Below are 23783 nucleotides of genomic sequence, written 5' to 3' on the forward strand. Positions count from 1 at the left end.
CTGAGAAAAAGTCTGAGCGTGCTTCATCTGGAATCCAGAGCAGAGAGCTTTCGTTGCCACCATTCTCTTTGTGAAGAGAATCTAAAGAGGCCAAAACATAAACTTTTTTTTGCAGCTGATCTCCCTGTGAGCAGCAACCAAACTGGACTTGAGCTCATTGTTTTCCCTCTTAAGCTGTAAGAAAATAGAAAATGGCACCAGTTTTAAGAATCATTATTATACAGCAAGTATCTACTTATTTAAGAATTACATAGGCCAGCCATTGTGTTTATTGGTTCCAATTCAAGTATAAGCATTTGTTCAGTTACCTGACTAACAGTGGTTAAAACTTCTTCCAGAGCTTTATGCAGTGAGGATATTGTCCTAAACATAACATCTTCATAAGCTGAATCCATGTCTTTGACTCCCACCAGGACGAATGCATCTTCAATAAACTTCATATCTTCAACATCTAGATTCTCTCTAAACTGTACGAATGATGATGTCTTGCTCAGAGAGAGCTTTGAAAGATAGACCGAAACTCAAAAGTATATATATATATATATATATACCTGACCTTAAAAATTACTTTGTCAAATAACTCGTCTTTAGTAAGAAGATGAGCTTCATGCTTCTTGATAGATTTCTCCTCTTTGGGGCTGACATGTGGAGATGTCTTTACATGCCTTGCTCTGATAAATTGCAATACTTTTGATTATATATACCAGGGATAGTACTTGTGATTAAATATGCTATAAATAATTACTATCTGAACAACCTATACTAAAGAACTTTGGAAACTAGTCATACTTCATATGTCAGACAGAACTATAGCAGATCTCATTGCCTTTTAGAAAATTTGATATATTTAAATAGGTGCAAACAGGTTCCACAAATTTTTACCAACATAAAGAAATATGTTCCTACATTTATTTTCCAGATATACTAGTAGTTATAAAAGTGCAACAACATAGAAAATGGCGTGGGAGAAAACGATACAAAAGAAGTAAGGGGAAATTCCTAGCTTTGTATAAGCCTACTTGGGGGCATTGGTGTTAGGGTCACACGTGTCATCAGACTTAATATAGTTATTACTTTCGGATGTTTAATATGTTTAGAAGCTATTCTCTATTCCACAAGTACTCGGATAGGTTCCTCAAAAAGTCTTTGACTAGCATACCTTGCACCAAAACGAAGGGTAGACAAGCTCTCGGATACATTTCTTGGGCTAGGTGAGCAACAGCACAGCAATGCAGTACGGCAGTTTCCTCCCTAAATACGAAATTTATCGTTACTTCTCCCTCGTTATAATTTAATGCTTACATAAATTAAAGCAACGTGAAACTAACGAGAGCATTTTGCAAAACCCGGGTAAGCTTAGAATCACGATACGGTATGTGACTCCCTTTTCCTAGCGGGCCAGTCATTGCATTGACAACATTCCCAAGAGCTGAAAGTGATTTGTTGATATTCTTGGCTTCTTCTAAAATTCTACCTTCAGCTCCAGTCTTCTCAACTTTTTCAGATCCCGCAAGGTCTACAAGCATCAACTTCCCGTATTTTATCCTGCCCACATGTCCACAATGCTTCAACTTATGCTTATTAGTCATTCTTTAAACTTATTAAGGCGCATACCTCTTATCCACGGTTACTTCCTGCTTCACAGTAAATATGTACACACAGTGACTTCTACTGCTTGCCATATTCATTTCTAACAATGTTAAAGACTTAGTACAAATTTATTGTTGGATTATAGAATTAGAAGTACCAATAAACTTTAGTTTCTATTCAAATGATGTCGGACTGTCTGGCAATGTAAAAAATAAATTATTGAAAGATCAAGGAAATGGAGTGTATATATGAAGGATACGGGTCTCTCCAACTGCTCTAGAAGATATGCCGTTCTACAGTACGATAGTGTATGTGAGATCAAGAACTATGTGAAATTGGATTGGGGACAACTTAAAAAAAATTGTCTTACCGATAAGCTTTTCAATGCTTCTTCAGGGTTCACCAATGTAATCTGACAGAAAGAAAAAGGTAAATTTTATTGAAATTGAGATTACAGGATGACCGTTTGAACTTGATAAAATAAAAAAAACATTAAACAATATAATTTTGAAGTAATGTGAAGTATCTGGTCATAGACTTTAAGATGCAGATGAGCTGGTTCTTTGCAAGGGGGAAACTTACTTAGACAAATATTCATCCATCTAATAGGATTCAATTAAGTTGGTAAAAGTACAGAGTTCAAATATATTGAATGTAGCCTGCCTACTTTAGCAGGAAAATGCTATATATAATTTTGAGTTGATTGGTAATGGGGCACCTAGGGCGGCTAAAGATTTTTCTACACAAAAGTTCAAAAATATTTGTGCAGAACTTCAGTCGACTATTAGTTTTAAAGTTTAAAATTGACATTAGTAAATCATATCAAAAGCTTGCTTACATTATATGATCACAAAGCAAAGATTAACACAGATTATTCCCAAATGAAAATATATTAATATATTAATGCATATCACCTCAGTCACCCCTTGCAAAAGTATTCCAAGCACTTTATGCTCCTTTATTTGTATGTTGTCCTTCGACAAATCAAAGAGGTCCCTGAGAAGAAATTCATGATTAGGGAAGTAACCAAATGATACAGACCATTATAGCCTTATCCATTTTCATCTATACATAAGCACTGAATGAATGATTATCCACTGGACATGGTGACAGTTTGGTTGTACCAACCTTATCTTTTCCATGTATATCTCTACCTGAAAGAGTCAACATAGAATTTCAAAGTTTGCCACTTTTGCTTTTTAAAGTAAGGTTCCGCCGTTTGAACACATAGACAGTTACATAACATGATATATGATAGTCATCCAACACAATACCATAGACAATGTGATGGTGTGATTGATTGCTCCGTCAGACGCACTAATAGTCTCAAAAAGCTCGTCTATTACTCTTGGTACTAATCCTTTATTCTGCTCATCACAATTTGCAATGCCAGGCCCCTGTATATATATGCCAGATTCAGTATATTCACGGGTATGAAATTTTTTACAAGGGACTTCCGATGATACTGACCTCCATGCTATATGTCTTCCCTGCTCCTGTCTGTTACAGACACAGAAAGGTGTTGAATTAACATATTGAGACTGAATTTGGCAGATTAATCTATAACAATAGGTGCTAATATGTTCTCTTTATCAGACAGGTAGAAAAATCAACTATTACAAGCCTATGCTTCTTCAATGATTTGCTTCCATGGCATGACCCACGATGTTTCTCTTCTAAACCAAACTGCAGTACTTGATAGTTAATTTGTTTAAGGTACTCATGTTTGTCATTTTAATCTTGATTCAAATCAGAAAGTAAGAAAAATGATTAATCACTACACACAGAAGTTACCGTTAAATATGAATTAGTTTTTTGCCATATCACTACCATCAAATTCCTAAACATAAATGTCACCGATGTTGACATTTATAATCCATTTCCAGCATGGTTTAGAATGACAGTTGTATCTAGTTATGCTATTAATGCTAAAAATGCAAAAGTAGGCATGCATCCTCTGATCTGGCGTATGATACAAATCATTGCGCTAGTAAAAACAATAATTCATATTATAGGTAAACCAAAGCAAACTAAAGAGTTTAACATGTATACCTGCCCATAGGTGATAATTGTCCCATTTACAGCATTAAACACATCTGTATAAATCAAAAGAGACAAACATGCACAATGACATATATTAAACAGATGCACGATGTCAGTGCTATAGATTCAGCCCATGCTGTTTAATTTCAAATTAGCAACACCTAGCAATATTTTAAATCAAAAGACAAGAGTTCCGATAGATACCTTTAATAATAGGAAGAGCTGCAAATCCAAACACTTCATCCTGTTCTGAATCTGGATAGAACACTTTATCAAAGCTGAACTTTAACTCCTCATCCTTCTCATCCTACCGACAAAGAAATAAATGCATTCCTTAGAATAATACTTTGGAAAACACAAATATTGAACCATGAGCTGACCGCTATACAGACATATACATATATTAAAAAATTACGTCTAATACACATAAAGAGAATTCATTAAACTTAGAAACTCTGTACAATTGAAGGACACTTGCACAATATAGCAATTGCCTTGATTCACAACTCGACTCGATACATTAAACATAAAACGCAAATCACATATGCAGAAACTGATATACACATGAATTACTACCACTCGAACAGTCAATCACGCCAACTGTTCTTAGCTGAGATTCGATTAGTACACTTGTTTACATATTTCACACTAGCACACACATTGACACACACACACACACTCGCTAATGCTTGTCAGCACACTCTCACTCACACATACACTCACTGAGGCTTGCCAGTGTGCGTATATTAGCACGCAGCACAATCAGTCAAAAACACCTACTATTATTCGCTGTAAATCGATTAAAACACATTTTTACATATTATACTTCACAACACATACACAAGTTTGTTTGTGTCCTTGTGTGTGTAAATCAGTGGCAATACAAAAACTCAAACACGCTAACTGCAATCACTATGCATCGATCACAGCACTAATTAACATATGTCACTCCAGCACACACACAAACACACACTTATGTTCGCTCGCTCGTGTAAACATCACCGCACACTACAAATGCTCATAAATCATAATGTATTTCACACCTGAAGAACTAAAATCACAAAATTGAATGTAATAGCAATACCTAGGGTTTAAAATTTTGACATATAAGTTTGTAAAATAAACCTTAAGAACGAACGATTCAGCATCAAGGCCTTGAATGCAGAGATCATTGCTATCAGCTTCGCGTGAATTCAAAGGCCTAAATCTCGCACACACTGTAACGTTGGACATTGAAAAATCGAGCTCCGGAGCTTCAAAATCTGATTCAAAACCTATACGAAAGCAAATTCGAAAGCGAAATTATACAAGTGAGTTGAATAACAAGTATAAATCACAACTAGTAAGTAATAATATAACTACCTGTTTGAAGATTAGAACTGAAATGCCTCAACTCTCTATATCTCTGTGTGTGTGTAAGTGTGTGCAATATGAATATGAAATGAGAGCCGAGACTGATTCGGTATTTATATAGGTGTGATTTTGCCGCCAAAATATTTTTGTAGCGTTTTGTTTATTAGTATTCTACAATTTAACATTAAATTACGTTTTATAATTTAATTAATTGAATTTTTTTATATGTTTATTTATATAACTGTTAATCCCGAATAAATTGTCACTGTGTATATAAATAATAAATATTTGTGTGGGTTTTGATATAGAAAAAGGAGAGCAGGTTTGTAATTAGGGCAAATAGTTGGTTCTCATTTTGATTTGATTAGTTTGTTTGCTTGAATTTCAATTATGATTTGATGTATGTATAGTGAGGGTGTTTAATAATCTGCTGTTTTGAACAGAGCTGAGTGGTGCATATTGATATGGAAACTAAAGAGGTTAAAGAGTCTTTGAAGGGGAATGAGTGGAAAGGCATAGGCAAGTCAGTGGCTGATGAGCAGAGTGTTAAATCTGCTGTGAAGAAAAGGCTTCCGAGAAAGGTTAGGAATATTCCTGATTATTATTTTCTTCCTCGAAAATCAATTCCTTCAGGTATTGCGTTTTACGGATCTTGGATTCTTGGTGGTATTGGAGCTGGAATGCTGGCTGAAATTTGGATCAACAAGAAAATGAAAGGTGTGTTATGAATGACCTCTGTTTTTGTTTAGTATTTAGATTGTGTTTGTTTAAATGCTTAATTGGGCATTATCTATTCTATTGTCTAGTTAAATATGTGAAAAGTCCAATTTTCTTCTATTTTGCTCGCAAGTGTAGCTATGTAATTTAAGTGAGTTATAAGTGTTGCATTTATCGAGGAAGGCACGTGATGTGTAAGAGGCGTCCAACGACTACATGATAGGCTAAGGGGGTTTGGTTTTATTGCATGATAGGCATGTACATTTGCTTCAATGTGACATGTTTACAAACTCAAGAGTCAAGAGTGCATGTCTGCGGTGATTGAGACAAAGGGCCGAAGATAAGTTTAACTGTTTAAGACATACAGTGATTGAAATGGGTGAAGATAATTTTAAGACATTCAATGATTGACAGATATTTTCCAACCGGGTAGAGAACTCTTTCACAGCCGGATCCGAGAAGCACACAAATATGTGAGCTTAAAAAGTTTTGGTCATATGTATTATTGTTTACTTGTTAATTATTAATTATCTGCTGCTGCTGCTGTTGTTTTGTTGTCTTTTCTGTTGCATTTGCTGCTTCACTACTCTAAAAATATGTAGCTGATATATGTTTACTGATCTGATCTATGTTTACTGATTGTGCAGAGGATGGAGGAGGCGTCGTCTGGGAGTTTGGCAAATAGATGATGCATATCATCGCAAATGAACTTCTTGTGATATTTTCCTTGGACTCGAGCATACTTTGTGTTGTAAATTTCCCTAACAAATATTGCAACACAGAGACAAGTGTATAAAGAATTTAGCAAGTTCAGGTCAAGATCACAGTCAATAAAACAAAGCATGCATGTAAACAAAATCAGTAACTGAAATAACGAAGAGAGAAAGAAAGATGTACTCGAAACCATGGCTTTCAACAGTGAATGAAATAAAGGTTCACAGATACAAAATGCCAAGAAAAATGATCAAAGCTGAGTCACCAGGCCTTGCTCGAAGTCCTGGCTGCTCTTGAAGAGAATATTGCCCCCTACCTGCTACGTTTGGGATGCGTGCAATATCTCCACCAGGATAAAACAGCTCGGAGTTAATGTTAACAGCAACAACAAAATCTCCACTTCGACCAGCACCTCAGTCGCCGGAAAAACCAACCTACAGCACTTCGAACTTGTGTTTTTGTGGGAGAGAAAATGCAGAGAGGGAGAAGAGAAGAGAATGTTGTGTGGTGTAAAAATACATTCACTCAAGCCTCTATTTATAGGAGAGGAAAAATGAAACTGTTCCACACTTTAATGTCTGAATTAAACTGCACCATTAATTTAAAAAAAATCAAAACTGATCAGATTTTGAATTTAAATTATTTGTAACAGTTTTTTCACTTAACACCCACATTATTATCAGGTTCAATGTATTTAGACTAAGCCCACTAACAAAGTGACTTAGCCCAATTTAGTATCAAACCCAGCCCAACAATTTATTATTATAATAATAATAATAATCCAGTCACCGTTAAAAGAGAATGTTGTGTGGTGTAAAAATACATTCACTCAAGCCTCTATTTATAGGAGAGGAAAAATGAAACTGTTCCACACTTTAATGTCTGAATTAAACTGCACCATTAATTTAAAAAAAATCAAAACTGATCAGATTTTGAATTTAAATTATTTGTAACAGTTTTTTCACTTAACACCGACATTATTATCAGGTTCAATGTATTTAGACTAAGCCCACTAACAAAGTGACTTAGCCCAATTTAGTATCAGCCCAACGATTTATTATTATAATAATAATAATAATCCAGTCACCGATAAATAAATTCGAATTAAAATTAATTCTCAAATAAATAAAATCTTCGCCCTTCGGTCCGGTCCGTGGCGGGGCGGCGACGCGTGAAGCACACAACAGCACAATGGACCAACACCCACCTTAGTAGTTGTATACTACTCATGTGGGTAATCCCATATAAAACACACAACCCCCTTTATTTATTTTAATGTGGGACAAACATTCTCAAAATTTCAAGTTTTTCCAAGTTACTTTCAACTCTCAATTCATATGGATTTCATTAAGAAAATTCTTAAAACCATACATGAAAATTTAAGTTCAAATATCATTGAACAAATTCCAATCATTAGTTTTTAGGATTAATATCAAGAACATAATTAAATTAAGTTCTAAAATCCTAATTTTCTAACAATTTGTTGAAATGACTCAACTGTAACTCGTTTGCAGTTTCGGCATGAATTTTGGCCCAAACGGTTTCAGAATTTGATTAGCTACCTAAGCTTTTGGCCCAGACGGGTAAACATGAGTTGAACCTAAATTTCTTTGGTAGCGTTGGTAGTTGTTATTTTGATTGGCGAATTTGCTCCTTATTTCATGAACGTTCCAAATGAAGCACAATTTAGTCAATAATTACTTGAATCTTATTAGTTCTTCAAGGTTGTAATCTTGATCTGGTAGAAATTCAAGAGCCTGCCCGGTTGAGAATTTGATTACTTTCCTCTCATTGATGTTTTGCTCCAAACAGCCATGTTGTCCGAAATGAGATCCTTTAATTTTTATTTTTCAATTCTCACTGTGTATAATCAAGGCAAGGCACTATAATGTTATTGACTTCACCCAATGGAATAGTTGTTAAAATGGAAATAAATTCTATCAGAGGGATACAATGAGGTGAGTATGTTGCATTTAGTGTTTAGTAATAAATACTAAGAAACTAGATTTAGCATTTCATTGTCTAGTGAATTTACTTTATTAGGAAGAACTTCACTTCTAAGCTTTTGGTGGTTACATTTTTCTGCAAGCAAACAAAAAGCAAGGAACATGGCACAAGCAATTGCTTCCTCTTACTTTACTCAACCTTTATATTCCAAGTGTAGTTTCTCCCCAAGTAAAATATACCCCATTTGCTTGGAAATTATTACTTGCACAGCCACAAGAGAAGTTTTGGTACTCTTGTGGGACAATATGTTATCTCTAAACCTTTGGTCTTATAGTCCCTTCAGAGAACTGCAGCGAATCATAAATGAAAACAGAAATTATCTGCATTTTCATGACATTTACCATAAACTTGTCGATTTTGTCAGAAACAGTTTACCTGCTGTAGGTCTGAAGCCTATTACTTTAGGGTGCTTGGGAATGCTAATATGTCACAAGCTCATCATGGCCATCCTGCAGATCGTTGTAGCCCAGGCAACTAAGCCAGTGATATTAGGCAGTCCCATGCACAGTGGCCGCGCTGTTTCTTGTGCAAATACAAATGCAGATGCTGTAAAGAGGCAAGAAAACGATGCTGTTGAATTTCAAGCTAGAGCCCCAAAGAAGATAACAATGAGTAATGACAATGCAGAAAATGAGAAGTAAAAAGGCTGAAACAATTATCGAAGTCAGTTCTGCGATTCTGCTGAAACCACGAGTACATGACTGCTATGTAAAACTTAGATTTTCATTCATATATCAATACCTACAATTGATAGATTGTTTATAAGAACTATAAAAAGATGTGACAATTAGAAACAATTAAGACCGCTATTAGATAAATCTATACAATTAAACTGATAATTTTATGTTTTAAAAAACAATTGACTTGATAATCATTGATATGTATATTTCACTGTCTGAACACTTTATCTATCCTGCCATCCCTTTTTACGGGCTCGAATTTCCCATAATGAAGAGAGCTTCCGCTCTTCTGTAAGTTCTGCTTCAGCCTTCTCCCTTGCTTCTTCACAAGTTTGCATTCCTATGTTGCACTTCTCTGCTTCTTTTTGAAAGTGTGAAGAGGTTTTCCTCGCATCCATAATCAACGCCCTGGTATGTGCCAAATTATCATCAATTACACTCTTCTGTAAGCTGATCTCCTCGGTAAGTAAAGTTATTACATCCTTCTTCATTTCCTCATTCACCTCTGGGTTGTCTTTTCCACATTCTGCATATGTAGTGAACACAATGATAAACAGGGCAGTTAACGAACACAACTAAAATGCAAGAACTAAAATTTCTATTGACAAGTCAGCATTCATAGACGTTTCTGTATCCAAGAAAACAAGGTTGAAAACCAACAAACCTGTATAACTATTTTTAATGTACTGGTATATTAGTGGCATAAGATGGAAAAGTTTAGTAAGCCAAAAAAAATGGAAAAGTTCCGACATCGGTGAAACATTTCCTTTGCCAGACTTTTAAATGCAGACTGGAAATAAGATTTTGATCTCTGACTAAGTGATAGCTTTTAAATTTTGTAAAGAAGCGCCTACCATTTTACCAAGAAGTAGACTGTTCATCTTTCCTATAGATAGTTCATAGTTCTCTGTGCAACGAATACTGCACTTACCCCTTTTGAGCAGGGTGAGCATATATACACTGATATACACTGGGAAATGTAATACTTTGCCAAAAAATTTATTAATTTCGGTGCTGGAAAAAGGTTCCACAAATTATTCATGATTTGATCTGTATAATAGTTTTCATGGGCCATCGATTAATTCACATTATGACAATTGCATTTGAGTCTGCCAAAGGTTGAAGTGATATCTGGAACTCCTAAGTATAATACAAAGGCTCTTATTTGTAATTATTTTATTCTAGGTTAAAACTAAACTTTTTTACTGACGAGGTTTAACCTCAAGTCTAATAACTATTTTCCATATTACATGATTTATCAGGTAAACAATCTTTCCATTTGCAAACACTTCAGTGTAATTGTGAAGTACTAAAATAGGAACTATCGTAACTCTTAGTAGAAACAAAATAGATTAGAAATGTGGGAAAGTGAATATGACTGACCTTCTAATGTGCCACTGGAAATTCCTGAAAAAACAGAGACATCTTTTAAGTTAAATAATGTGAGTATTTAAAAAAATGTGAGTTTGATGATATGAACTGTCAAAAGTGTACAGCGCAAGCATTGACAAAAAAATGCAAAACATTTAAGCAGAGCTTTGTTAACTACAAAAGGTCACCACACATACAAGATGGAGCACAAATAAACAGACCTTCTCGCAAAACAGCCTATATGCATATCTAGGTTAGTTCTACAAAGAAGTCAACAAAAGACCAAACATGAAGCCAATAAACCAACCAAACAAACTCCTTTATCTGCCAAAAAAACAACAATCCTAAACATAAGTAATTGCTAATCGCAGCAGGTTGTTCCCTTCTCCTCCAAGTATATATATTAATGCATTTTCCTCACAGCAACCACCTCACTGAGTAATTCTAGCTTATTTTGGCATGTTCCAGTTATAACTTATAAGCTCAAACTTACTTTGAGGGTTGGCCACCTCAAAGGAGAAAATTATAAACCACAATCTGGCAAGTGTAGGAGTAAATACTCTGTGGACTTTAACACTTTGTACTGATACACGACTAGATTACAATGATCCACTCCATCACATGTTATTAATATTTTAAAAATTTTTTAAAGCACTGTAGATGCAGCGTACACAGATAAAGCATATACTAACGACTAGATGTAGATGACTGATCCTATGGTTCAACTAACTGTAAACTGATATACCCGTGCTCATAATCTAGTGTCGGTTGCCAACATTTCAGGCTCAAAATTTCAGTACTAAACAAATCGAGCTGTATAAACAATGACCACTCTATCTAAAAAACATGAAATACATTCTCTGCAACCTAAATAACAATCAAACAATTAATTTACCAACAAACACATTCATTCACAAAGCAAACTCACATATTTCCAACCCGGAAAAAAACGATAAATATACACAACTTATAACTCACCTAAAGGTAAAGGAATGGTATTTTCAGAAGAGCAATCACATTGACAAACAGGACAAGAAAACCTGACACTTGAATCTCCACTATAATGCCTAAACAATTGTCTTCTCACAGTATACCCAAATAAACACAACCCCGCCAAAAACAAAACCAATCTAAAAATCCCAGGACTACAAAACCACTTATTACCAGATGGGTAAGCCATTAAAAACTCAATCTTTCAAGAAACGCAAAACTTTACACTTCATATTATCACAAAAAATAACAAAACCAAGGTTTTAAAACCACTGCATTGCTATACATAACTAAATATCTGAACCCTTTTGTGGAAATCAAATTTGCATTGCTAAGTATAGAAAAGATGGGTGCTTTAAGTAAAGATTGGAATCAATCACAGTAAAAGTGTTTGATAAATTGCAAATAGTGTTTGATATTTTTGGGGGGGATGAAAAAGGTGACCCAGATCCCAAAAAAGTGAGGAGAATGATTATGTGGAGTGGAATGTGTAGATTTTTTACGGAAATTGTAGCAGTTTGTAGGGAGATTCGGAGTGAAGAAGAAGCAGTCTTTGTGTCCTTTTTTTTACAGTTTTTTCTTGAATTTGGTAGGTACAGAGTTATACTCCGTCGTCCCTTCCGATTGTTTACAAAATTATAAAATTATAGTTATTTAACTTATTTTTATAATTTTTTTTTTCTGAAAAAAGTCGAATGTTTTAATTTTTATTTATAAAAACAAAATTATAAAAAAAAATTACAGAACTATATTTTATATGCACCTTAAAATACGTGTCGGACACTCTCTAAAAACTGTAAACAATTAAAAGGGACGGAGGGAGTATTAAATAGCAAAAAAATGTAATTTATACCGAAATTGTAAATTGGAAGATTCACTAAAAAAATGGCAGAAAAGCTTGTCAGTAATTATTAAAATTATTGAATTATTTGATAAATAATTTAACATTTACTGAATTATTAATAATGGAACTTTGAATAATTTTTTAAGTATGCTTCCCCTGATTTTTCATAATTTAATATATTTATTAACAAATGTTAAATGTAAGTCACTAATGAGTAGGCGCATGTGCAAGATTGATGAAACCAGCCTTAATAAATTTAGAAGTTCTATAATGTTCAACAAAAAAATAATATTCTTTTAGCAATTGAGCAGTAAAAATTAACAATATCACTGCTAGACATTACAATTCATTTATTTCCTGTATTTTCAAGTAGTATATTTCGTGTATTTGAATGTTAAATATAAAACCGAGTCCTATATTTTCATTTGGTGATATTCTAGTATGAAAAAATGTGAAAAAAATATTAAATTTCTCAAAATCCTTCTCAAACATTTTCTCAGCATCGCTCTCAAATGTTAAGTTGTTTACGTAGCATTACTCGATTTTATATCCTTGTCCAAAATGTTTTAATAACATGGTAATGTAAAACCTAGTAGTTACCAGGTCACAACTGGACAGATTGCCGTTCTTGCTACGGCACAAATCAACAGATTGCCGTTCTTACTCAATTTCTACATAGCAACAGATTTAGTAGTCAGAACTGGGCCTACTTTGTCGCAGGCAATTTTGCTATAATTTTTAAATGACGAATTACAATGACCAGCAGTAATCCAAAAATAAATGAAATTGCAAGCAACACCTGAATGTACAATCAAAGAATATGTTACCTAAGGCTACAGCTAGAAAGCTATTTTTCTGACAGTTAATTTGCAACTGTATGAAGTCTGATAAGACTACCCAAAGATTTATAACTCTTCATCTGTTGTTTTCTACTTGATGCATTTAATCTGTATTTTCCGCGACCAAACTGTAACGTAGATTTTTTTGCAGAAAATGTCTCATCTTTCAATATCAAAATTTTGGGCGGGGAAAGTTATGAGGGAGCTCCCTTTGCGGACACCTATGAAGTTTCTTTCTTTGTAAAAGATGCCGAAAGCCGTAGTTTGAAACGATTCCAGATGTTGTTTTGGACCGAGTCCTCATTGGGAGTCTGAGGAATTGCCTCATCTGGTTTGTTTTCTAGGTGTTCCTCATCTTCTCTGTTTTCATGATCTTCCTCTTCTGGACTAAATTCTAGCATCTCCACTAGTCTTTCTTCTTCGTTCTTCCTGTCAGACAAGTCTCTTGCAGTTGCCTCAACTAGTTTGTCGAAAAAAGAATCAAAGTACCATGAACATTTTTCATTCCAACAACCCCTACAAGCTTGAGATCGGAACTGCTGATCAGCTATCATATCAGATGATAATCCCCATTGAAGCATCTGTTCTGCACTGTGATGAATGGCAAGACTGTAATCTCCGCCATGTCCTAATTGCATCACTCGAAACTCTGCATTTTCTAGATTGTTTAGGTCCTCGAATTGCTCAACTGTCCACTTGAACCACTTCATGAGAAAAACTCTAGAAGCTAGGCCATGAGATACTATTACAAGGTTCAGGTCATCAGAGGGCTTATGGTGAAGTCGGTTCATGTCTATATCTCTCCATAGGGATTCAAGGAAACCTGCACAGGCATTTAACATTAACTCCATCTCCAGGCACAGAAATTATCTAACGCGTATATGCACAAATTCACAGAAAACGTCATGCAGATTTTTTGTTAAATTGACTAAATCACATCACTATGACAAACAAAAACAGAAGGAAACAAATACATCTTTCATGAAGTATTCAGCACAGCAAATGGTTAGACCAGAAGATCTCACACATTTAAGATGAGGTGTACGTTACCTTCAGAATGAGTTTCAATGGACAGAAGTGAATATTACACCCTTAACCTCACGGCTTAGAACCTCATACTGCATGATAAGGTTCATCTACAGTTTTTCTCTTTTAAATTGACTGACTGTTGAATTAAGATTGCTACTTCTTACATCGAAAATAAAGATAGTGAAACACATGATACATTGAGAAAAAAAGAACTTCTTAGATTTCTCTCCAAATATAAAGTATTAAAATTGCCAAAAACCGTTAAGGTCAGCTAATCCGTCCTCGTGCTACTTGAAGTCAGGTTGGCAACTTGGCACCCTTTTGGGGTTCCCTGATTGTCCCAGTTTTGGGTTGAGTTTTCAATTAAACATGTCATCATCAATGAATAGGTAGTGATTTCTTTCCATGTCCTAAACAGTGACAAACAGTTTTTTTTTGGGGGGGGGTGGATTTGGTACGAATCACTGCTATTTTATATAGCTAGCTCCTCATAAAACATGTAAATAATATTAAAGATTTGTGATATACAGTACAGTGATGGTCTGATGGAGGGCCTAATTAGCCATTGACCCCTTTTAACTCCCCTAGGCTCATCCCTGGCTGCAAACTTGCATGCACAGATTTGTTCATGCGTAGAATAACAAAGTTAAAAACTTGACGAAGGATTCAGTAAATGCTTTGCATTAGTTATGCAGAAACAGTGGTCACTGTGACACAACCAACTCCGACAAACCACAAAGACCAACAAATTGCACCAAAAAGATGAACTGAATGTAGTTTCCAACTTAATATCATGGGGCGACATTAGGGGTGTAATCGAGCCGAGCCGAGCCGAATACTGTCAGGCTCGGCTCGAGCTCGATTAAAATAGTTCGGGCTCGAGCTCGAGCTCGACCGAGCTTTTAATTTCAAGTTCGAAGTTCGGTTCATAAAAGGTTCGGTAGGCTCGAGTTCGGCTCGAAAGCTCGAATTAATTCACTAAATATTAACAAAAATTCGAAATATGATCGGTTCGGCTCGAGTTCGATTCAATAAAAATAAATAATATATAAAAAATATTAAATATTTACATAAAAATATATTTATAATAAAAACATTAAAAAATAATAGAGGCTCGATAAGGCTCGCGAACCTTACGAGCCGAATAATTTGAAGCTCGAGCTCGGCTCGGTTAAAAATTAGAAAAGCTCGAGCTCGAGCTCGGCTCGATTATTTTCGAGCCGAATTCGAATTTTTTACGAGCCGAGCTCGAGTAGCTCACGAACAGTTTGGCTCGTTTACACCCCTAGGCGACATCATTGATATCCTAGTAGTAGTTTATGGTTTAGAAATATATTATTAACCTTAATAGTTTCTTTGCAGACCTTAAGCAGCAGAGAAGAATTTATGTCTAAAGCTCATTGCTCTTTGACATCTCTCATCTAGAAAGTAATAAAGAGAAGTACCCGCAGACTATAGAACCACCTTCACGCCGTAAGAGATATAATAATTGGATCTGGTTAGTTAAAAGAGTAAGAGTCTACTGCTTATGATGAATTTATGTTCTTTTTATGTTTCATTTGGTTACAAAAAGATATGATGCTCTTAAATTTTATTAATTATTTTTTTTTCGGAAAGTGATATCTCATCTTTCTTTTTTTCTTTGACAGTGCTTTGTGAAATTTGTGGACCGAGATGGAATTGTAAGATGCATATAAAGCTGTAAACTAACTAAAAAGATATGTATTCGACTATGCAACAAAGTAACCAAAACGGCGATGTAAAAATGTTCCTGATACTTATGGATCTGACCTTTACTTTCAGAGGATTTGCGCTTATACCTAATTATGCAGAGAGGACAACAAAAACGTTGAGCTAGCTAGTTAGCTGAGTACAAAACAAAAACGCTAATCTACTTACAAAAGCAGCAACATATTAAATAATATGTGCAGTTCTTTAAGTATGAAGCAAAATTTACTACTTAATTTCAGCTTTAAGGATCATAAATTTGAGAGCCAACAAAGGTAGCACCTGATACACCTCCCGTCATAATAAGGTGAATAACCATGTCTAAATCACGACTATTAGCTAATTTTAATATAAGATGCTTTAAATTATAGAGGGAGCAGTGAAACCAAATCGATAATTTAGGGGGAAATACCATAGTAGCAAAAAGAAGCAATAAATCAGTTGCTCAAGTCTTTAACGTTTAAATATAAGAGTACGTCTCTTATAATGCATACTTATTCCAATACATCGATTTGAATCCCTTAACGTTACATTCATATAGATCAGCTTCGATAAGACAATAACCGATGTTAAAACTTAAAAGGCACATAGGTTTCATCACAATATTGCCCATTGCTTCCCTCATAGTTTTTCACAGATTCACCTCTGAACTTACTTTTTAAGGTTTTCTTGCATAATTCTTTCTTGATATTATGTGTATATTCTTGACAGAACAAAACACAATATATAAAATAGAGTAGCCTATCGAAACTACACATATCTCTTCTAACAAATCCTTTATAGAGATTTTAACTCATAATTAAACTTATTAAGATTTTGATTTTAATGCATTAATAACAAACATGCAAAATTAAACATGGAGAAATGACGCAAGGCAAAGCACAACTGGTAACAACTCACACGAAGTTGAAGAGCTAGTGATCCTCTATAAAAATAACCCTTGGAGTTGAGTCTTTAATCCTTATAGTTAATGCTACATGGAACACAAGTTATCCCGGTACTTGGCATGAGTATGGGTACATGGATTAATATTATCTAACACCGAACCGGAAATGCCGCGTTTCGGATACGAGAGTCTGCCAAGGACCAACTAGTTGTTACTTTAATTTTCAAATATAAACGTCTTAAGAGTTGTCTCCAATCTCAGGTTGTTAACCTCAAATCTTCCTGTTTGTTCACTTTAATATTGCTATTTTGTAATGTTTATATTTTCTTTTTTTATAATCTTGTGGGTCGCTGGATTTGGTGAATTAAATTGCGTTCCACAATGAATCGGGATGGGAGGACATAAAATCCCGATTAGGAACAGTTTTTGGTTCCATGGCACTGGCACAACTCACAAATCACCAGGAGATAACTATGCACAACAACTAATAAAATGAGCTGCATAATGAAATTCTCATCTATGTTCTCCAGATGATGCTTTTTCATTTTCTTTGAATTAACAGTAACACTTGCGGTTAAACAGTCAGTCAGAAGGTAAACATAATACATACTTGATCAAAGTTTGAGGGCAATCATGCCATAAACAAACCCCGGCTCGCCACATATACACTAGTTGTTATCGGAAATACGATGTTTCCACAATAATATCAGACCTCTACACAACTATAAAAATGTAAGGTATCTACACTCTTCTCCGGTAATAACAGCACGCCCATCTTTAGCTATGTTCAACTTTAATTTATTGATACTTAGTCCAAACATTCTTGCAGCCTAAAGTGATACACTGATACTATACATTTGCTAGTTAGCATTTCACCTATTGTAGTGAACCACTTAAATTACTTCATAATTATGGCAAATTAATCTTTATTTTCTTTGCCACTAACTCAGCTGTGGTAGGTGCAATAATCAATCTACCAAAAATAATTAATTCAAAGCTAGGCAAATCCAAAACTACATTGTTCTATTTGATAATCTCTGAATCACCGAACAAACAAACAAACAAAATTCATCATTTTGCAACAGAATGAAGAAAAATCAAACTATATATATGTGCATCAAAACAAACAAACACATATATACATAATTGAGTTGAAAAGAAATTGGAGAGGACGATCTTACTCGAAACGCGATCGAAAACATCAGCAGCAGATTCACCTTCGGGAAAGCGATAAAAAAATCTGCCATACCTCTCCCTAGTCTCTTTAATCGTCTTCATCCTCTCCGACTCTTGAAAATTTCCAAAATCTTGTTCTCTAACCCTAACTTCTTCTCTCGCGCCAATCACACTTTCTCGACAAAACGAACGTCCGATCTCACGTAACGTGGCCCGAGTCCTCTCATAAGGAGACACATAAAAGTAAACTTTCCAGTTAAAACATGTATCGTCGTCGGAAATGACACGTCGGATCTTTTGGCCAGCGATTTTAGACTGTTGAATACCTAATTGTGTTAAAGGAATCTTGTTGTCGGGTGTGATTGAGTAAGCTGTTCCGTCTAGGTTTCCTTGGCTTTCGCCATGACGCACGAGAATTATACGTTTTGGCATGCATTTCTCTTTGTGATTTGTCATTCTACCTCTATCTATCTATTTTATATATCTATCTATTTTATCGTTTGATGTATATACACATAAATGGATACGTCTAGGTCTAGGTTTAGGTAAATGAATGTGTATATATCCGTAGTGGAGTTGAATGCTTGGGTTTCATGGAAGATTCAACAATTGATAACTCCCATTCTTTCGAATTTATCATCTAACTATCTGATGCGTGTTTTTGATATGTGTTTACGGGATGTCTGTCTTATATATAATATACTGTATAGTATTAAAAAAATAAACTCATTTATGTTACCTATTTATTATAACCAGCATACGAACTTTTACATATATCGAAATATTATCTTGAATTAATTTATACTTATAAAAAAATAACTTTGAAAGGTTATAAATAATTATTTTAATTTTATTTTATATTTTACATTCGCATAGCAATTACGTAATTATGAATAATATATTTTTATAAATTTGATTAGATGTCATAAATTTAAATAAACGAAAATATGATGACATAAAATTGATCATTAAATTGTCTTACTTTTTTTTTCATTTCAAACATCTATTATTAAAGTTGGATTAGATCATTTAAGCGGCAACATTTTACTTTTTGTACCGGTGTTCGATTCTCACTCATCATGTGAATTTCGAGATTATCTTTCTTTATCAAAATTGAGTCTATCACACCATATAGTTAGCCAATCATAGATATTCTCATAATTTTCAGCCAATCAAAAATCATCATTTCAATTTCGACCAATGAGAATTCACGGAATTCTTTAATTTTTAGAGACTTAACCATGACGTTAACCACCTCGAGTTAGCCTTAAATCACTCTAATTAATATTTATATTTTTATCATTAATTCAAATTCAAATTTAAAAACATTTCTTTTTTGACTTTTAAACATTACTTACAAATTTAACAAAATCATTTCCTTTTGAACTTTTTACCATTACTAATAAATTTCTAATTTACGAATCTACAATTTTGGATTTTCTCATTACTAACAAATCTATAATTTATAAATTAACTATTTCGTATTTCACCAATTTTTTTAAATCTCTATATTTAATGAGATAAATTAAAATCATATCTCCAGAATAAACAAGTATTTATAATTTATTAATTATAATAAAATAAAAATGTGACATTCTAAGTTCCTTTAATGTAATAGTGTGATATTCCGTTGATTTTCAACCAAACACAAACAAAGAATTCAAAATTGATATGTCATAAATCACGCACATGGTTTACTTAATCTTTATATTTAAATGTATCATTTAATATAGTTAATGAGTTGGCTATGATTATGGCATAATACGCATTAGCTTAAATCATGCATGTATAAATAATCACGCATATTATTTTTTCAATCTCCATATTTGATTGTATCTTTTCCTTTATTTAAAGAGTAATTAATGTTTACAACTAATTTTTATTTGTAAACAAATAATTCTTCACCATAATCAACTCAAATTAATTTGATATTTAAAAGATTTCTGATTTCTGACCACTTATAGTCGATTTATGTAATTTAATAATATTTGACATAAAACAAATTTAGTCAATCAGAAATAAATACTATCTTCAAAAATATAATTATTGCATAATGTACTCAACATAATTTATGCATGTAATTAATCTTGACCACTATATTTTTCCTAGATAAAGAGCTCTACACATATTTCAACTCACTTATAAAAAATTTTCCCAATAACAAAAACTTTCGCTTACATATGCACAATACAAGGTTCTCGCTTCAGTCGTATTGCTTCTTTGACAACCGATAAGACAAGTTGGAGAATCAAAGTACGCTTGACTAGGATGTGGTCTGGATTCAACATCACAACGGGTGACTTCAAAGGCTTGAATTTCATCTTCCTTGATGATGAAGTAAGTACTAATTCCCACATATCGTGCACATAACTCATCACAATATACTATATCCATATGTCGTACAACAGTTTAATTAATTGTGTATGTCATATGCAGAAAACTCACATTCATGCTTATGCTGCAGAAAACTCACATTCATGCTTATGTTGCAGAAACTCACATTCATACTTATGTTGGTCTGGAATTTTGTAACGGTCAAGATGCGGGACATACGGAATGACATCTTTACTCGGTTTTCAATTTTACTTTTACAGAATCTAGGCTCAACTATTCCCCAGTTAGTAATTAAAAATATACATTTTTCCAAAATTATACATAATCATAAATTATCCTCATGTGGGATTCGAACACGTGACCAAGAGAATAGTTATCCACTCTTTAACCAATTGAGCGTGTGATAAGTGGTATTTTATACCACTTAGAGCGTCTTAAAATAGCTTAAATTGGTGCCTTGAAATCAAGTATTTTGTGTATTTGATGCGTTTTTCTAGTGTTTATGCATTTCAGGGTATTAGTTGCATTTCGGAGGAGTAATCATCAAGAATAAGCCTTGGCAGGTGTTCACCATTGCGAGATGAAGGAAATGGGTAGATTGCAGCGAAGAAACAGAGCAAACTCAGGATTTTTCCAGTAGGGTCCTGAGCGCCCGCTCAGCTATGCTGAGCGGCCGCACAGAAAGCTGAGCGCCCGCTCAGCTATGCTGAGCAGCCGCGCAGGGTCGGGAAAAAAGATAATTTTTTTAGGACTTCTACTTCTGTTTGGCTTCTACTTCTATGTAATCTGAGTTTTATGGGACTGTTATATAAGTAGATTTGGAGACGTTTTCATGAGGTTAGATCGTTGTATTAAGAAAGGAGCGTAGGAGATAAGGAAGAAGACCGTTTTAGCACACAGCAACGAAGAGGAAGCATATTTTCTTGTGATTCTTATTTCGTTGTAACGTTGGATGCTAGTTTTCTTACTTTGAACTTAATTACTCTTGTGACATACTCTGATTTAATATAATTAGTTTAGTTATTATTTTCTTGTGTTTGTTTATCATGATTTCATATGAACCCATGATGACGATAAGTGCTATTATGGGCTAATCGTGATCATGGGGTCGTAACGGATTTACTATAGAATTCTTTAGTTAATTGTTTAATACCTTAGTGTGTGTTGATTGTATGATATCTAGTATTGGTTGTGCGTATTCGTCTTATGTGCGTCGCGAACATATAAGATAGGGTGTTAATCTCTTGTGAAGCGACGGTGGATCTTGAGATTTGGAACTTGCCATGCTAGCATATGTTCATGTATGATGTGCATGATTAGTGGGTAACTCTAATAATTTTATTTGCCATGTGTAATCAAAAGGTATAACTTGTGCTTAAATCGTTATGTTGTCAATTTCTGTAGACATATAAGAACTGAACATAATTGATGCCTATTCAACTTCTATCTTAATTGTGGATGCTTGGTAGAATGGTATGAGTACAATGAAAGTTGGCTTTTATCAGTTTCGTGTTATTCGATTAATATCATCACTGTCACATGCTAAGGTAATAACAATAACTATTGAAGGAAGTAATAATGAAGTTGTGATCTCATGAGTGTTTTAATATTGTTAATTGAAGTGTTATTTAAGTGATAAACTAAGTAATTAATTATAGTTAATATTTAGTCAACAATTCTAAGTGTTAGTGTCTTAACATTGAGAAGTAATCATACGTTGGTGCGTGAGTTTAATTAAACAATAATTAGTCTGAGTCTCTGTGGGAACGAACTAGAAAGTATTCTATATTACTTGCGAACGCGTATACTTGCGTGTATTTTTAGCGCGTGTTTCCGCCGTAACAAGTTTTTGGCGCCGCTGCCGGGGACTCGGCATATTTGTTTAGTTTATGTACTTACCATCATTGGTCGTTAAGACTCAGTGATTAGGACGTAGTTGTTACTTATTGTTTCTGGTTGTGTTTCAGGTACTTTAGCGAGCGTTTATGCAAACTCGTTCTCGTACTCGCAAGAGGACTTTAGATACAGCTGAGGAGACAGACGAAGTTCTTGATATTCCGGAGAAGATAGATTTTGAAGATTCAGATTCAGGAACTGAGCAGAAAGAACCAGTAATCATGGGTGATCGTAGTGTTCAGGCTGATCCAGCTCTTATGGACTTTTCTCGGCCTAAAATTGATGACATTCAGTCAAGCATTCTTCATCCGGCTATTCAAGCTAACACCTTTGAAATCAAGCCGGACACTATTCCGATGGTGCAGAATTCTGTTTCTTTTGGAGGAGCTGCGACTGAAGACCCCAACATACACATAAGGAATTTTGTCGAGATCTGCAGCACTTTCAAGTATAATGGTGTGACTGATGAGGCTATCAAGCTGAGGCTTTTGCCATTCTCACCGAGGGACAAAGCTAAGGACTGGTTACATTCTGAACCAGCTGGGTCCATCACTACTTGGCAAGATCTTGCGCAAAAGTTTCTGGTGAAGTTTTATCCGATGGCAAAGACTGCTGCTATGAGGAGTGCTCTTACTCAGTTTGCGCAACAACCTACAAAATCTATGTGCGAAGCTTGGGAACGCTACAAGGAAATGTTGAGAAAGTGTCCACATCATGGAATGCCCGATTGGATGGTGATCACTGGTTTCTATAATAGTTTGGGGGCCCAATCTCGGCCTATGCTCAATGCAGCAGCTGGAGGCGCCTTATGGGCCAAAAGCTATACTGAGGCTTATAATCTGATCGAAACTATGGCTGCAAATGACCATCAAAACCCAACTCAGAGGATGATGCCTGGGAAGGTAGCAGGTATTCTGGAAGTCGATGCAGCCACCGCTATTGCAGCGCAGCTCCTGGCGCTGTCGATGAAGGTTGATTCTCTAGCTACATATGGAGTTAATCAAATAGCTATGGTCTGCGAGCTTTGTGCAGGTTCTCATGCTACGGATCAGTGTTCTCTTATCAATGAATCTGTTCAGTATATGAATAATTATCAGCGACAACAACAGCCTGTGCCAGCTACTTATCATCCTAACAACAGAAATCATCCAAATTTCAGCTGGGGTAATAATCAGAATACTATTCAGCCACCATATCAGCAAGGTGTGAGTAAACAGTTTAATCCACCTGGATTCCAGCAACCACAGCAGTATGCTCAAAGGCAATCATATCCTCAACAGGGAAGTGCAGCTGCACCTACTAGTGCTGATTTTGAAGAACTTAAGCTGTTATGCAAGAGTCAGGCAGTTTCTATCAAGACCTTAGAAAATCAAATCGGTCAAATAGCCAATGCAGTGCTCAATCATCAACCTGACACACTTCCCAGTGACACGGAAGTACCAGGCATGAAGGAAGCTAAAGAGCAAGTCAAGGCTATTACCTTAAGGTCTGGGAAAGTTGTTGATGCTGAAAAGGCAAAAGAAGGAGAAGCTGAAGTTAGAGATGAAGAAGCTAAGCAAAAGGAGAAAGCGGCGGAACCAAGGAAG

The 23783-nt window shown here is 34.8% G+C and overlaps 3 protein-coding genes and 1 non-coding gene across 4 annotated transcripts; all 4 read right to left on the reverse strand.

The window, feature by feature from the left end:
* Positions 1-41: 41 nt before the first annotated feature.
* On the reverse strand, positions 42-5837 carry LOC141675047 (kinesin-like protein KIN-1). The gene is made up of 16 exons (XM_074481754.1): positions 4996-5837; positions 4759-4907; positions 3838-3940; positions 3643-3686; positions 3061-3090; positions 2865-2987; positions 2719-2744; positions 2505-2586; positions 1961-2002; positions 1850-1883; positions 1615-1690; positions 1329-1545; positions 1160-1251; positions 557-671; positions 309-467; positions 42-174 (listed from the first exon to the last, which is right to left on the reverse strand). The coding sequence occupies exons 2-16, from the start codon at positions 4864-4866 to the stop codon at positions 82-84; spliced, it is 1344 nt and encodes a 447-aa protein (XP_074337855.1). The 5' UTR covers positions 4867-4907; positions 4996-5837; the 3' UTR covers positions 42-81.
* Positions 5838-9126: 3289 nt separating this feature from the next.
* On the reverse strand, positions 9127-12037 carry LOC141672958 (uncharacterized). Its single transcript, XM_074479659.1, has 3 exons — positions 11454-12037; positions 10488-10511; positions 9127-9630 (listed from the first exon to the last, which is right to left on the reverse strand). The coding sequence occupies exons 1-3, from the start codon at positions 11653-11655 to the stop codon at positions 9329-9331; spliced, it is 528 nt and encodes a 175-aa protein (XP_074335760.1). The 5' UTR covers positions 11656-12037; the 3' UTR covers positions 9127-9328.
* A 1038-nt stretch (positions 12038-13075) lies between these two features.
* Positions 13076-18551, reverse strand: LOC141672874 (phosphoglycerate mutase-like protein AT74H). The gene is made up of 2 exons (XM_074479562.1): positions 17973-18551; positions 13076-13971 (listed from the first exon to the last, which is right to left on the reverse strand). The coding sequence occupies exons 1-2, from the start codon at positions 18421-18423 to the stop codon at positions 13370-13372; spliced, it is 1053 nt and encodes a 350-aa protein (XP_074335663.1). The 5' UTR covers positions 18424-18551; the 3' UTR covers positions 13076-13369.
* Positions 18552-22811: 4260 nt separating this feature from the next.
* Positions 22812-22918, reverse strand: LOC141675942 (small nucleolar RNA R71). Its single transcript, XR_012556565.1, has one exon. It is a non-coding gene; the product is annotated as a small nucleolar RNA R71 (small nucleolar RNA).
* Between the last annotated feature and the right edge of the window lie 865 nt (positions 22919-23783).

This window comes from Apium graveolens, chromosome 7 (genome assembly GCF_009905375.1).
Source record: "Apium graveolens cultivar Ventura chromosome 7, ASM990537v1, whole genome shotgun sequence".
Taxonomy (NCBI): domain Eukaryota; kingdom Viridiplantae; phylum Streptophyta; class Magnoliopsida; order Apiales; family Apiaceae; genus Apium; species Apium graveolens.

Coding starts and splice junctions, on each gene's coding strand:
- LOC141675047 (XM_074481754.1), bottom strand. CDS start 4,866: ATGTCCAACGTTACAGTGTGTGCGAGATTTAGGCCTTTGAATTCACGC. Junction 2,003..2,504: donor TTTTGCAAGGGGTGACTGAG/GTGATATGCATT, acceptor TCTTTCTGTCAG/ATTACATTGGTGAACCCTGA. Junction 672..1,159: donor ACCCTTCGTTTTGGTGCAAG/GTATGCTAGTCA, acceptor GCAATTTATCAG/AGCAAGGCATGTAAAGACAT.
- LOC141672958 (XM_074479659.1), bottom strand. CDS start 11,655: ATGGCTTACCCATCTGGTAATAAGTGGTTTTGTAGTCCTGGGATTTTT. Junction 10,512..11,453: donor TACCATTCCTTTACCTTTAG/GTGAGTTATAAG, acceptor CTGTTTTTTCAG/GAATTTCCAGTGGCACATTA. Junction 9,631..10,487: donor TTCCAGTGGCACATTAGAAG/GTCAGTCATATT, acceptor CTACATATGCAG/AATGTGGAAAAGACAACCCA.
- LOC141672874 (XM_074479562.1), bottom strand. CDS start 18,423: ATGACAAATCACAAAGAGAAATGCATGCCAAAACGTATAATTCTCGTG. Junction 13,972..17,972: donor TGTTTTCGATCGCGTTTCGA/GTAAGATCGTCC, acceptor ATGCCTGTGCAG/GTTTCCTTGAATCCCTATGG.